The sequence below is a fragment of the Bos taurus genome, chromosome 29 (genome assembly GCF_002263795.3).
Source record: "Bos taurus isolate L1 Dominette 01449 registration number 42190680 breed Hereford chromosome 29, ARS-UCD2.0, whole genome shotgun sequence".
Classification (NCBI taxonomy): domain Eukaryota; kingdom Metazoa; phylum Chordata; class Mammalia; order Artiodactyla; family Bovidae; genus Bos; species Bos taurus.
In genome coordinates, this window is record NC_037356.1 from 16,805,690 (window position 1) to 16,819,979 (window position 14,290).

Consider the following 14,290-nt stretch of genomic DNA (forward strand, 5'->3'; position numbering starts at 1 on the left):
TGTCCCCAAGACAGTGAGGCGCCAGCAAGCATTTCAGGCCAGGAACAGCAGGGTCAGACTTGCATCTTAGGAAGAGCAAGTGGCCTTCCAGTCATGTGAAGGAAGGGATTGGAGAGCGCTGGAGCTGCACAGAGATTTTGTGGTAGAAACACCAGGTCTGGTGCTCTTTGGCGTGGGAGTGCAGTTGTGACACATACAACAGGAGTGTGTGTGTGTGCTCAGTCGTGTCTGACTCTCTGCGACCCCATGGACTGCAGCCTGCCAGGCTCTTCTGTCCATGGAATTCTCTAGGCAAGAATACTGAAGTGGGTTGCCATTCCCTTCTCCAGGGGATCTTCCCAACCCAGGGACTGAACCCACGTCTCTTGCAGTGGCTTTGTGGAAATGCCTCAGAACTGGCTCCTGAAGGAAGCAGAGGCTTTACAAGCTGATGACAAAGCTGACCAGAGGCCTGGGGTCTGGGAGCACTCAGGTGGTTGAGAACAAGACTGAGCATTTGTCTCGCACATTCAAATTGCAGAATTTTTGATGCTGTGCTGGAAGGGCTTCAAGGTGAGCATTGGTGAAGTATTGCTAAGTCACTTCAGTCGTGTCCAACTCTGTGTGACCTCATAGACGGCAGCCCACCAGGCTTCCCTGTCCCTGGGATTCTCCAGGCAAGAATGCTGGAGTGGGTTGCCATTTCCTTCTCCATGGTGAAGTATTGGGTCGGACCAAAAAGCGCTCTTTGGCCCGACCCAAGAAAAGGTTCAGAAAACAGAAAACTTTCCACTGACTCCACTAAGGTCCTCAGGTTGCTTCGTGGCAGCTGAGAACAATTAACTCCTCCACCCCACCCCTACACGATGCTTCCTTCTATGCCAAGTCTTCCAGGCAGAGTTCTCGTGTATCCCCGGCAGCACGTGGTCTTTCTCTGGTGAGAGCCCAGTCTCTCTCATCTTACTCACCAGCAGGTGAACGCTGATGCCCCACCTGCTGTACACAGTCTCCTCCCTGACAAACGTCCCTGCGTTAGCATGGCTCCTCCTCAATCCTCTGAAAGATACACCTGCACGTGTTGCGAATTTGGGCTGCTCACCTGGGGAGGATTCGTGTGCCATTGCCTGCCATGGCTAACCCGAGAGCCGCTGGGGAGCACACGGGAGACGAACCACACAAGAGAACACTGAGTGGAAACCTGGATACAGCCCGTGACCCAGAAAATGGCAAACGAGCTCCACCCATCATCCCTGCATGAGAGATCCTCACTGCCACAAGTCTGGGGCTGGCTCTCTGGACACATGGAGGACCTGTTTAAAAAAAAAAAAAAAACTCAGGCCTTCCTGAATGAGGATGCCTAGTGAAAACTCCACAGGAAGACTACAGAAAACCATTTTCTGCCTTTATTTCCCCCGTGTACATTAAAAGTGCACAGCTGCTGGACATGAAAGATTCTTTTACGCTGCCCTGTGGCTCATGGGCTGGGTGTGGATGCTCGGGGCAGAGAGGAAGCCAGGTGGGAGGGAAGCGGCGGGGAAGCGCCTCCAGGGATCTCTGCCTGGATCTGAGTGTCTCTGAGCATGACGGCCCAGATTTCTCCACGCACACCCCCGCCTATGTGCTCTCTGAAGGAGCTGTCCTTCACGTATGTAGTTGATGCTCTGGGTGAGTTTGTCTGTGGGGATGTGTATATGTTTTTCTTTTTGATCTGAAAATTGGTCTTTGGGTTCACAAGCAGCAGCTGCAGCTGCCATAATTAAAATGAAATAACCCACTTCCTCCAGTCCTCAGGGAGAAAAGCTTAAGAAAAAAAAAAAAAAATCCATATTGTAAGTGGACTCAGGAATGTGGTGAATCTTTTATTCTCTCCCTGTTCACTTGAAACGTTTCATGGGTTTGCTTTTCTCTGGAGCCAGAGGAAGAGAAAGGAGTGATCCTTTGCTGCGCGTTTATCCCTGTCCCAGGGATACCACACAAGGCTGTCCCAGCTGCACAAGCCAGGGTTTGAACCCAGTTTTAATGCTTCATCTCCTTCTCCTCTGCCGCATGCCATTCTTTTATCCTATTAGACCCCAGCTCTCTCATACTGATCTGATTCCGTCCGGAGACCTGGGAGGTTTGGTATTATTAAGATGTTATTGAATATGTTGGCACATATAATTGTCTTGGATTAGAAACCAAAGCTCTTAGCAGAGTAACAAAGTGAAGCATCCCATGCTAAATGATTCCATGCTAATGAGATGGTTTTCAGAGAATTGGATTTGTTCTTGAAGGTGTTGCTTAGAAGTCGCTATTCAAACCAGGCTGGGAAAATAAAACCCCAGAAGAACCATAGACTCTGTGGTCTGATTGGATGTCAGTTGAAGGGAACTGAGGTAGAAAGGGACATCTGTGTGCCCGGAATTGAAGCCACAGTGGTCACCCTCTTCAAGAAGGTCTCAGTATGGTGGAGGAGAAAGACATGCTGACAATTCCAAGATGCTGGTAATAAGCGCTGGAAGTGTTAGTTGCTCAGTTGTATCTGACTCTTTTCAACCCTATGGACTGTAACCCGCCAGGCCCCTCTGTCCATGGAATTCTCCAGGCAAGAATACGGTTGTAGGTAGCCATTCCTTTCTCCAGGGGATCTTTCCAACCCAGGGATCAAACCTGGGTCTCCCACATTGCAGACAGATTTTTTTTTTTTACCATCTGAGCCACCAGAGAAGCCCAATAAGCACTGGGTCAAGGGTATTAACAACCTGCTATAGTTGCAGCATTTTTTTCTCCCAAAATCAATGACTTCAGTTGGTAAATTTGTGAGGAGAACAACCTCACTGGGAGGGCATAGCCACAATGTTGAAAATAAAAAGACAAGAAGAAATTATTACACATTCTCATGAATGTGCCCAGGGCCTGGCATTTAGTTTCTCTAAGTCATTATTATCATTCCCATTTAAAAATGAGGAAACTTAAGATTCAGTCTCTGGATCGAGAAGATCCCCTGGAGTAGGGCACGGCGACCTATTCCAGTGTTTTTGCCAGGAGAATCCCGTGGACATAAGAGCCTTGTGGGCTACAGTCCATAGGGTCACAAAAAGTCAGACACGACTGAAGTGACTTAGCATGCATGCACAAGGAGCTAAGTGGTTTGCCCAAGGCCCCATAGGTATAGCCAGTAACCTGGGGGCGGTTGGAAGATGTGATTAGGACCCAACCTATTTGCTTCCTAAGTCCCTTCTCTTGCCACTATGCCAGGCTTCCCTGAAGAAAACCTACACCCTGGATTGTCCAGTGTATAGCACAGCCATCACCATGTCCCATATTTAGAATGAGGAACTCTTTTTTCCCTTGGGGAAAAAAAAACAAGTTTTTGCAGCAGGCATCTTGATGGGAGTGATTCATGACCGTTCTCTACAGGCTGCAGGTGTGCCGATCCAGATGGAGTGCACTGAGCCCTCCGAGCAGTCCTCCCAGACAGTGACGTCAGCCCAGAGACTCTGGGTTCCTCACTGACTTTCTCCATGGCCCAGCAGAGGAGGCCTGGGTATTCAAGTGTGTTTCCCTGGGCTCCTGGTCTGCTGCTCCTATTAAACTTAGCTGACAGAAGTTAGCATTCCCTACAAGAGAATAAGGAGGTTCCCTGCTGCCTTTGGAATTCTCTGCAAGAGACTGTAGTCCGTGTTGTTTGGGAGGCAACTCAAGGTATTATCTTCTAGAGTGGGGTCACCTGGGGGAAAGCTGGTGGCGCTAGAGGTAAAGAACCTGCCTGCCATTGCAGGAGACGTAAGAGACACGGGTTCCTGTCTGGGTCAGGAAGATTCCCCTGGAGAAAGAAATGGCAACCCACTCCAGTATTCTTGCCTGGAGAATCCCACAGACAGAGGAGCCTGGCAGGCTACCATCCACGGGATCACAAAGAGTCGGACACAACTGAATCGACTTAGCATGTATGCACTCACAGGGGAAAGCTAACAGGAACAAAGGCACTTGGCACTTCATTCCATCTCAGCCTCTCAAAAGGCAGCCCAGGAAACCATCCTGCTTCCCCCCACCCGCTTCCTAGGGCAGGCGGGAGGTATGCTGGGAGCAGAAGGTGTACTGGGCTGTCCAGTGTACAAGTGTCCACACAGATCACAGCACGCTTTAAGGCTCACCTGGGAAAGGAAAGAACCGGATCCAGATCTCATCTGCTACGCTTCCTAGCTGGGGGATTAGGGGCAAACTGCTGGAATTCCCTGAAGCCTCATTTTCTCATCTGCAAGTCTGGAAGGAATAGGCTTGTTTCCTACGGCTGTTTAGAAGGTTGCTGCTGCTGCTGCTGCTAAGTCGCTTCAGTCGTGTCCGACTCTGTGCGACCCCATAGACGGCAGCCCACCAGGCTCCCCCGTCCCTGGGATTTTCCAGGCAAGAACACTGGAGTAGGTTGCCATTTCCTTCTCCAGTTTAGAAGGTTAACTGAGCTCCAATATGTACCAGCCTCGAACACTGCCCAGTGCCTGGCACACAATTAGCTTCCTCCCCTTCCGATCCGTACTGTGCAAGCTTGCCAAATCCATCTTCCTGCAACACATCTCTAATTATGTCACATCTCTGCTCAAAAGCCCTTGGTGGCTCTATTACTCAGTGAATGATGGCCACCTTCTCTGTTTTGACGTTCAGGGCCCTGCTTCTGAGGGCCCGTGTCATCTGTCGGGTGTCTTCTGCTTCCCTCCACGCAGTCCTCATTCTTCATCCACACTTTCCCCTCCCGTGCCTTCACTCCCTCACACGAGCGCCCCGCCCTGTCCCCATGCCAACCCCCCAACACTGTCCCCAGTGCCCAGCTGGGCATGGATGGCATGCTGTCCAGTCAGTGCTCCCTGGTTTGCTGACATGGCCTCTCTGTCCCTCCCTCCTCTGACTGTTTGTTTTTCTGTTTCCACCTCCCAAACTGCCCAGCATTCCCCTTACTTGCAGCCTTACCACCCTGTGAGTCCTTGAGGGCACGGTTTGCTTCTGAGTCCTCAGTTTGTCCTGTATCACACCTAAAACATGGAATAGGAGTGAGTGAGTGAGCAAGTGAGCAAGTGAAGGAATGAACACCCTCATCCAGTCCTAACTGCATTGCCCTTCATAAACTGCTCGTACATGAAAGGGAAAGTTTTAGTCGATCGGTCGTGTCCGACTCCTTGCGAAGCCATGGACTGTAGCCCACCAGGCTCCTCTGTCCATGGGATTCTCCAGGCAAGAATACTGGAGTGGTTTGCCATTTCCTTCTCCAGGGGAACTTCCCACCCCAGGGATTGAACCCAGGTCTCCTGCATTACAGACAGATTCTTTACTATCTGAGCCACCAGGGAAGCCCTAAAGCCTTTGGTCAATCCTTGGGTATTTTGGTTTCATTAACCATCATGCGGTGCTTATTGGAGGTATAGCCAGCCCTTTATACCCACAGGTTCCACATCTGTGGATTCAACAACCACAGATTGAAAATATTCTAGGGGAAAAAAAAAAAATCTCTAGAAAGTTCCCAAAACCAAACTTGACTTTGCCCCACCGGCAACTCTTTATATAGCATTTACATTGAGTTGGACATGACTGAGTGACTGAACTGAACGTATCATTTCCCTTGTGTTAGGTATCATAAGTGATCTAGAGATGATTTCATGTAGATGGGAGGGTATGTGTAGGTTACATGCAAATGCTATACCATTTTAGGTAAGGCACTTGAGGATCCATGGAATTTGGTACCCATGAGGGATCCTGGAACCAATCATCCTGCATGTACCAAGTGATGACTTTACTTTGAAAAAGGGAATTCGGGGATACAAACTGAAAATGTAAAATGAAGAAAAGGAGTAAAGGTTTTCCCTGGAAGCTTAGCAAAGGTGAAGGTGGAATAGAAGGAAAGCTGTAGTTCTGCGGCTTCTTCAAGATGGAGGGACCAGATAAAGGTCCCAAGTACTAGCCCTGGCCCAGATCTCTGGAGGCAGAGTGAGACTGTGTGACCTGGACAAAGGAGAGGGGTTTGAGAAAGACACTAAGTGCTTCATCCAAGTCACTGGGTACGATCAGGACCACAGGGCGGCCCTTGCAGGCCAAGCCGACATCGCAGAGTCCTGAAATCTACAAGGCGCTGGGCACGGGAGAAGAGGGCCACACACAAGAGGAACGGCCTCTAACCACGTCCGTCGTTACAGCAAAACAATTTCCTGCTCCCCTCTGAAAGGTGGAGGGTAACCTTGTAATGAACAAGGCATAGTAAATAGAAATTAAGGGCACAGTAACCATTACCGCTCATTTGAGATTCATAAAATGATAGACATTTCCTGTGATTACTGCCTATGTTTTGTTTTAGTGAATATAATACGATTTATAAAGACTTTTCTAGTTTACCTCCAAACTTAGTCTTGCTGATTGTACCTGGCAGTGTTTGGGAGCCTGAGCCCTGAGGGAAGGGTACTCCACACTTGGGCAGAACCTGGCGAATGTTCCCACCTAATCCAGTCACTCTGTTTAGAATACTGAGAATTTACAATAAAGAAACAGGAAATGCAGATGAAGCTAGCAAAATTTCACACTTAGGGGAGTTTTGTCTTAATGAAGATTACCAGTAATTCCTCACCTTCTAATAGTCAATAACGTCTTCTTAGCTAGGCTCCTAGGTATATTTGGCAAATATGTACTCAGGGAATTTCTCAAACGATGACTTTGTACTTGAGGTGCCTGAATGCATCCTTCGTGCACTGTCCTTTAGCTTAGTGTGTCCTTCATATAAACAGGCACTTTGTAGTGTCTTCAGTGGGTGAGTACAGCAGTTGGTGCAGGGAAAATACAGAGGCCTCAAGTGTACTTGAAGTCCTCGAGTCTATGAGGACCTGTGTTCAAATCCCAGCTCCTCCTCTTGCAGTGATCTCCCGCAAATGGCTTAAAACCTTTGACTCTCTTGTCACCCTCCTTGGAGTGAGATGGAATTTTCTTTTATTCATTTCACAAAGCTTTATTGTGGACAGATAGCTCTTTGGGCACTGGATGTGTGGAGATGAATCAACATTGTCATAGAATTCTGGGGGCATAAAGAACCTTACATGTAGCCTAGCTCAGAGTTTTTCTCTTTCAGACAAAGACTCAAGGAGGGGAAGTGATTTGCTAGAGTTGCAGAATGATAAGCAAGTGGACCAGAGCCAGACTCTTGGGTGTGAAGAGCTTTGCCCCTGTGACTCCCAGATGATATAGCGCAGGGAGGGTGGGCCATTCTATCAGGCAGGATGCCAAGTGGTGTATTTATTTGCCCAGTGAATCAATGATAGGACTGCTGCAGAAGCCAGTGCCTTGGCCACATGCTCTGCCCTCTTCTTGCTCCCTGCTTCCATCACAGCACAGTCAGTCCTTCACAGAACATGTGGTGTCTACTCTACACCAAGCTGCCTTTGCCAGGCTCATAAAGAGGGCTGATCTGTAGTTCTGACCCTCCAGGGGTTTGGTAAGCCTGATGTGTCAACAGTGGCTGTCACACAAGGCCAGATGAGACGGGAGAAGAAAGAAAGGTTGCAGACAGGGTGTTGTGCAGGATTCCCAGGGTACTTGAGACCCTGCTTGCTTTTCTTCATGCCTGGGGACCAGGAACCTGTCCCCTCTCCCTACTGGTGCACATTTGCTGGCAAGAGATCTGCAAAACGGGGTCAAGGACACCTTGCCCCCACACTCACTTGACTCTCTGTTCTCTGCCTCAACAGGAAGGATCCCATCCCATCCTCCAGGATCTGATGGCCCTGGAGACAGGGCTTCAGGGCCCACGGACACTGCTGACTCTTCAGAACGTGCTGACATGGAGCCAGGTCAGTCCCTTGTCCGATCTGATTTTCTGTGTCATCGACTGCAAACCCATGGTCTTGATGAGAAATGGCATCTTAGAATCTGAAAACAGGTTGAAGGCTTTTGCCAACTAAGCTGCCTAGGGAGTGCAGAGGTCAGGCCAGGGTGGAGGTGGCCTTCTTGGAGAGCAGATGCAGTGGCGGGATTGGTGGCTGCTGGAAGCCAAGCCAGTGCCAGCTTGGTGGGCGGACAGGGCGGGCAAAGGCAAGGCATCCAGCCGGGTGTGAGCGGGGAGCTGGCACCCAGGAGCACAGTGCATATCCAGGTCCTCAGAGGCCGTACCAGCCTTGACAGTCATCCCGGGGCCAAGGCACCAGGGGCAGGATCCAGAGTTTGGTGGTTACCTTTCAAGCTGAGTTGGAGTGGAATTGAAGGCGTAGTCGAGAATGAGGTAGGAGGAAGTGTGTGGGCAGCTGCCCGGAGGATAGGTGGTCCACAGGCCAGGTCCAACTGGCCAGAATGGCTTTCCAGAGGCTTTTCTGATATTGCTGTGCAATGGCAAAACCAGAACACAGCTGGGGAGGAGTAGGGAGTAGAGGGATGTTTCAAACTAGAGAAAGAACATGGCAGAGAGAAAGGGAGAATCATGAAGGGAGCCTGGGTCATCAGAAAGGCTACAGAATCAGGGGGAAAGGTCAGGACCCAGGGGATGCGCCTGAGATGGTTGGATGGTATATCGACTCAAGGGATGTGAGTTTGAGCAAACTCCGGGAGGTGGTGAAGGATAGGGAAACCTGGCGTGCTGCAGTCCATGGGGTCGCAAAGAGTCAGACACAACTGAGCGACTGACTGGACAACAACAACAAACTGAACCAAGCACCACTTCTTACCTTGTGGACGGTCGTGCTGGGTAGAAGCCTGAGTCTTTCTAGGCTCAGTTGTGCTGCAGCAATAAATGAACTCTGGAATCTCAGCGGCTTAACAGAGTGAAGGTTTATTTCTTGCTCATGCTGCCTATCTAACCAAAGGGTGGAGGGCTCTGGTCTACCCAGTGACTCAGGCGTCAAGCTGATGACAGCTCTGCCGTGTTTTAGGTGTAGCCCCTGGAACATGGGGCCACCTTGGTCATCAGGGGAAGAGGTGGCGGAAGGTTAAGCACTGGCTCTTAAACGCTTCGGCTCAAAAGTGGCACAGCCTGTGGGCCAGAACTAACACGTGGTCTTACCCGGTTTCTAGGGCTCTGGGAAATATAGATATTTGATGGGCGGTAACTGCCTCTATCATAGTAGATATTATGAGTTCCATTTTACAGGTAAGAAAACTGAGGCTCAGAGACATTTTTTTTGTTTTCTTACATTTCTTTGGTTTTTTAATCTGGTGTGTGTGCGTTCTAAGACACCTCAGTTGTGTTCATCTCTTTGCAAGGCTATAGACTTGTAGCCCATCAGCCTACTCTGTCCACGGGGATTCTCTAAGCAAGAATACTGGAGTGGGTTGCCATTTCCTTCTCCAGGGTATCTTCCTACTTGGGGATCGAGCCTGCATCCCTATGTCTCCTGTATTGATAGATCGGTTCTTTATGACTAGTGCCACCTAAAGTGAAGTCGTTCAGTCATGTCTGACTCTTTTTGACCCCATGGACTATAGCCTACCAGGCTCCTCCATCCATGGGATTTTCCAGGTAAGAATACTGGAGTGGGTTCCTTTTCCTTATCCACCTAGGAAGTGCTTTAATCTGGTGTTCCAACCAAATAACTCATGTTCAGAACTAGTGACATTGACACATTCTAAAGAGATTATCAGTATTTTTTTTTAACCTGGAGACATTAATTATCTGAGGTCTCCCAGCTAATTGTATGTATGTATGTATGTATGATCTGAGGTCTCCCAGCTAATTGTATGTATGTATGTATGATCTACCAGAGCCTAGATCATACATAACCTTAGATTCAATCATTTATTTACCAGTTCAGCAAAAACATATTGTATATTGACAGTAGACCCAGCACCACACTAGGCTCTGGGAATATAACAGGGAACAAAAACAGATGTAGCCTCTGCTCTCTGCCTGGTGAATGTCTATAACTCCAAGCTGGGATAAATGTTTGCCAGTGGAGACACAGTGGTTTTCTATACATGCTAAGTCAAATCAGTCATGTCCAACTCTTGCGACCCCATGGACTGTAACCCGCCAGGCTTCTCTGTCTGTGGGATTTACCAGGCAAGAATACTGGAATGGTTAGCCATTCTCTTCTCCAGGGGATCTTCCTGACCCAGGGATGGAACCCATGTCTCTTATGTCTCCTGCATTGGCCAGCAGATTCTTTACCACTGATACCACCTGGGAAGCCATAGTTCTCTGAGGATACCTATTAAGATTTTTGCTTTTTTTAGAGAGGGACAGGTAAAATGGGGTGACATTTATTGATGCATTGTGCCAAGTACTTGATTGATGCATCTCATCAAATAGCTGCAACCCCAAGAGATAGTTCTTATAATTCCATCTTGAGAGCCCCTTGGACAGCAAGGAGATCCAACCAGTCCATCCTCAAGGAAATCAGTCCTGAATATTCATTGGAAGGACTGATGCTAAAGCTGAAACTCCAATACTCTGGCCACCTGATGCAAAGAACTGAATCATGAAAAGATCCTGATGCTGGAAAAGATTGAAGGTAGGAGGAGAAGGGGATGACAGAGGATGAGATGGCTGGATGGCATCACCAACTCGATGGACATGAGTTTGGGTGAACTCCGGGAGTTGGTGATGGACAGGGAGGCCTGGTGTGCTGCAGTCCATGGGGCCACAAAGAGTCAGACACCACTGAGCGACTGATCTGAACTGAAGGTGAGAAAACTGAGGTTCATTCGGCAAGAGGAGATGACTGGGCTCCAGGTGAACTCTTCCTCCCCATCCAGGCTCACTTGTAAGAAGGACGTAATGTTAAAGTTAAAAATTAAATCTCATCCCTCACTGCATCTAAACCCAAGAAAGGTGGTCTCCTCTTCCTCCCATAAATCCCCCCATCCCAGGCCTCTCTCTCACTGGTTCCCCAAACATCCTGCAGTGTCACATGTGAATGCAGCTCTGGGCTCTGACAGAGGGGCCCCTTGGAGGCCAGAGATGGGATCTCTCATTCCCATGTTGATGCTGCCCAGAGACCTGGGCCCAGAGCAAGGCTCGCTGAACCCACGTCCATTGAGACAGAGGAAAAATTGCAGGAACCTCAGTAGCAGGATCTGAGCCTGGCTGGATGGGGTTGAATCTCAGCCTTGGCACTAGGGGATTCTTCTGTCTAGAATGTTCCTCCTGTTCTGTCCTGTCTCATTTCCCCCTGTCCCTCCACTCACACTGAGTGCTGCATTTGCCCTTTTCTCCCCTCCTCAGCACCTGTGACCAGCTCCTCTGTCGCATCCCTGGTCTGAGCCACCCTCTTGGACCTGGATTCCTGCAGTCGCCTCCTTGGGAGACTCTGCTGCCACCATTCCCTCCCCGGGGGAGGGAACAGATCTGATCTGATGGGTTCAGTCAGATCAGATCACTCCTCTGCTCACAATTCACTTGTGGCTCCCCAGCTCATGCAGAGGAAAAGTCACAGACCTCACCCTGACCCCCAGGACTCACCTGAGCCAGCCCCTGTCCCCTCCTACCCCGTCTTTATCTATCCCTCCCTCACACCAGTGGCCCCTCTGCTTTTCCTTGAACCATAAACACATTACCATCTCAAAGCATAAGGCATCGAATCCCTTTTCCAGCTTTTGGGAGAACTCTTCAGGCAGAGGGAACAGACCTCAAGGTTGCCATCCAAGCGAGCAGAGCATAGATGGGGCTGAATCAGCAAAGCACTGTGTTTGCTCTTCAAGATGCAGCTGGGGTCCCGTGATGTGAGCAAGGTGGACATAGAGGAGGTGAGAAGGGAAGGCAGTCCTTACCCTCCAGGTCTTCCTGTGCCCGTCTTCCCTTTGAATGTTCCTAGGTAGCATTTATCTCCACCTGGCACATTGTGCATTACTCTGTTTTCTGTTCTTCCCCCATTGGAATGTAAGCTCCGTGAAGGCAGGGGGTCACTCTGTGTTGTTTCGGCCGTATTCTGATGTCTAGAATACTGCCTGGGATGTAGCAGGCACTCAAGAAATCCGCACTGGATGACTGTGTAAACAACTGAACGAGAGATTCCATAGCGTGACTCGTTACACTCTTCTGTTCTCAGCACCCTGCCTTTATATGTGTTGTCCCCTCTTCCGGGAAGGTCCCCACTGCCTTCCTCCCTGCCCTCCCCGCCTCATTCTCACTCACTCTGCCAGCCCAGTGGGGCCACTCCCCTGCAGCACATCACCCAGGTGCTGTTCCTCCATTCCCCTGAGCCCAGGGTTTCCAGGGCAAGCTCAGATCCTCATCTGGGGGCCCCTGGAGCCTGGCGCACAGGTAGCGTCTAGTAACAGTTCATTGGGCTGAGCTGAGTTGACCAGGAACTCCGTCCCCGGGGCCTGTCCTCCTCCTCCTTCCCTCACCCGCAGTCAGGAGGCAGGAGCCCTTGTTGCCAACTGAGTCTCCCCCTGCTTAACGCCTGCCTCAGAGATCAGGAAGACGAGGCAAATGGGACACTAATGAAATTCAGAGAGAAAACTAAATTGGGAGGTGTTGCAAACACGGTGGAGGAGGGAGATGTGATTTAAAAGGCTTGCTCTCTCGCTCCAGGGTGGGAGGGGGAGTGGGGGTGTGTGTGCAGAGAGTGCTGGGCTGGAGGGAGCCTCACACAGGCCCACTTCTGACCCCTCTAGCTGGGGTGGCCTGCCCATCCCTTTAGTGCAGGGGCCTCACTGTTCTGGCTTTAAATTAGGGGCCTTTCCTTTGCTTGACTCATTCGTTCATTCATGCCTTCCCACCACCTTGCCCAAAAAGATTTGAGTGGGCTAGCAAAACTGTAGTTGATTAATTAAGATGAAGAACATTTAATGCAAAATTAAGATAGAATGTGAGGGAGGAAAAAGGGAAATGGAGATGAGAAGGTGATCGGGGCCAGTCAGAAGAGGAGGTTCGTGGGAAGGGGGGTTGGACACCGCTGTCCTGAGGATGGCACAGGCTCTCGTGACAACTGTGGGGGGCTGCAGCCGTGACCGATCTTTAGGGAGCACCTGTGGTCCGGGGGAAGTGAGGACAACTGCTGTCTCAATACCTGCTAACCTGTTCTTCTTGTCTTCAGTTATAGGCATCGGCTGACTGCTGTGTGCCAGGGACCACCCCACTCCCCACCACAGCACACTCTTTTCTCTCTATCTCCTTGAATGTTCACAGCAGTGATCTTTCCTCACAGGGTAGTCTTTTTTTTAATTAATTATTTTAACTGGAGGATAACTACTTTACAATGCTGTGATGGCTTTTGCCATACATCAGTATGCCTTGGCCATAGGTATACATGTGTCCCCTCCATCCTGAACCCCCTCCACGTCCTTCCCCTTCTCATCCATCCAGCTTGTCACAGAGTACCAGCTTTAGGTACCCTGTGTCACATCAAACTTGCCCTGGTTACCTATTTTACATATAGTAATGTATATGTTTCAATGAGTGAGTGTGAGTGATAGTTGCTCAGTCATGCCTGACTCTTTGCAACCCCATGGACTATAGCCTGCCAGGCTCTTCTGTTCATGAAATTCTCCAGGCAAGATTACTGGAGTGGGTTGCCATTTCCTTCTCTATGTTTCAATGCTCTTCTCTCCAATCATCCCACCCTCGCCTTCTTCCACGGAGTCCAAAAGTCTGTTCTTTACCTCTGTGTCTCCTTTGCTGCCCTGCATGGAGAATTGTTGGTACCATCTTTCTAGATTCCATGTATATGTGTTAGTATATGGTATTTGTCTTTCTTTTTCTGTCTTACTTCAGTCTGTACAACAGGCCCTAGGTTCATCCACGGAATTAGACCTGACTCAAATGTGTTCCTTTTTATAGCTGAGTAATATTGCATTGTGTATATGTACCACAACTTCCTTATCCATTCATCTGTCAGTGGACATCTAGGTTGCTTCCATGTCTTAGCTATTGTAAATACTGCTGCAATGAGCATTGGGGTACATGTGTCTTTTTCAATTCTGGTTTCCTCAGGGTATATGCCCAGCAGTGGAATTACCTTCTCAAGCTCATTTTAGGGATGAGGTGATTAAGGCTCAGAAATAGAGTCATCTTTTCAGCAAATGGTACTGGGACAACTGGAGATCCACATACAAAAACCTGAAGTTAGACCCCTCCCTCACACCATATACAAATATTAGCTCAACATGAACCATCCGTCCAGCATCCTGGTGGGTACCAGTAGGTGAATGCTGCCGTGAAAGAGGGTTGGAAGGTCACGGCCTCCTGGTGGAAGGCGTGGGATGCAAGACAGGGAGGCCGAGATGCCCTGTGATTCTTGTTTAAGAAATGATAAGCCATTGGAAGTTTTTGCACAGACACTGAACTGACGGTAGAACACTTACATGTGCAGAAGACTGTGATCACCAATAGGCAGATAGAGGTCATCCGCTACTCATTCAAAGCCAGTCA

At 49.4% G+C, this 14,290-nt stretch overlaps 1 protein-coding gene across 8 annotated transcripts in view; it reads left to right on the forward strand.

Moving 5' to 3' along the window:
• Positions 1–14,290, forward strand: part of TENM4 (teneurin transmembrane protein 4) — an 851,321-nt gene that overhangs the window by 252,982 nt on the left and 584,049 nt on the right. For all 8 annotated transcript variants that reach the window (XM_015461146.3, XM_024987529.2, XM_015461143.3 and 5 more), the window contains one exon: positions 7,677–7,778. In XM_015461146.3, coding sequence (XP_015316632.2) covers positions 7,769–7,778 — 10 coding nt within the window. In that variant the 5' untranslated portion in view covers positions 7,677–7,768. The remainder of the gene's footprint in view (positions 1–7,676; positions 7,779–14,290) is intronic.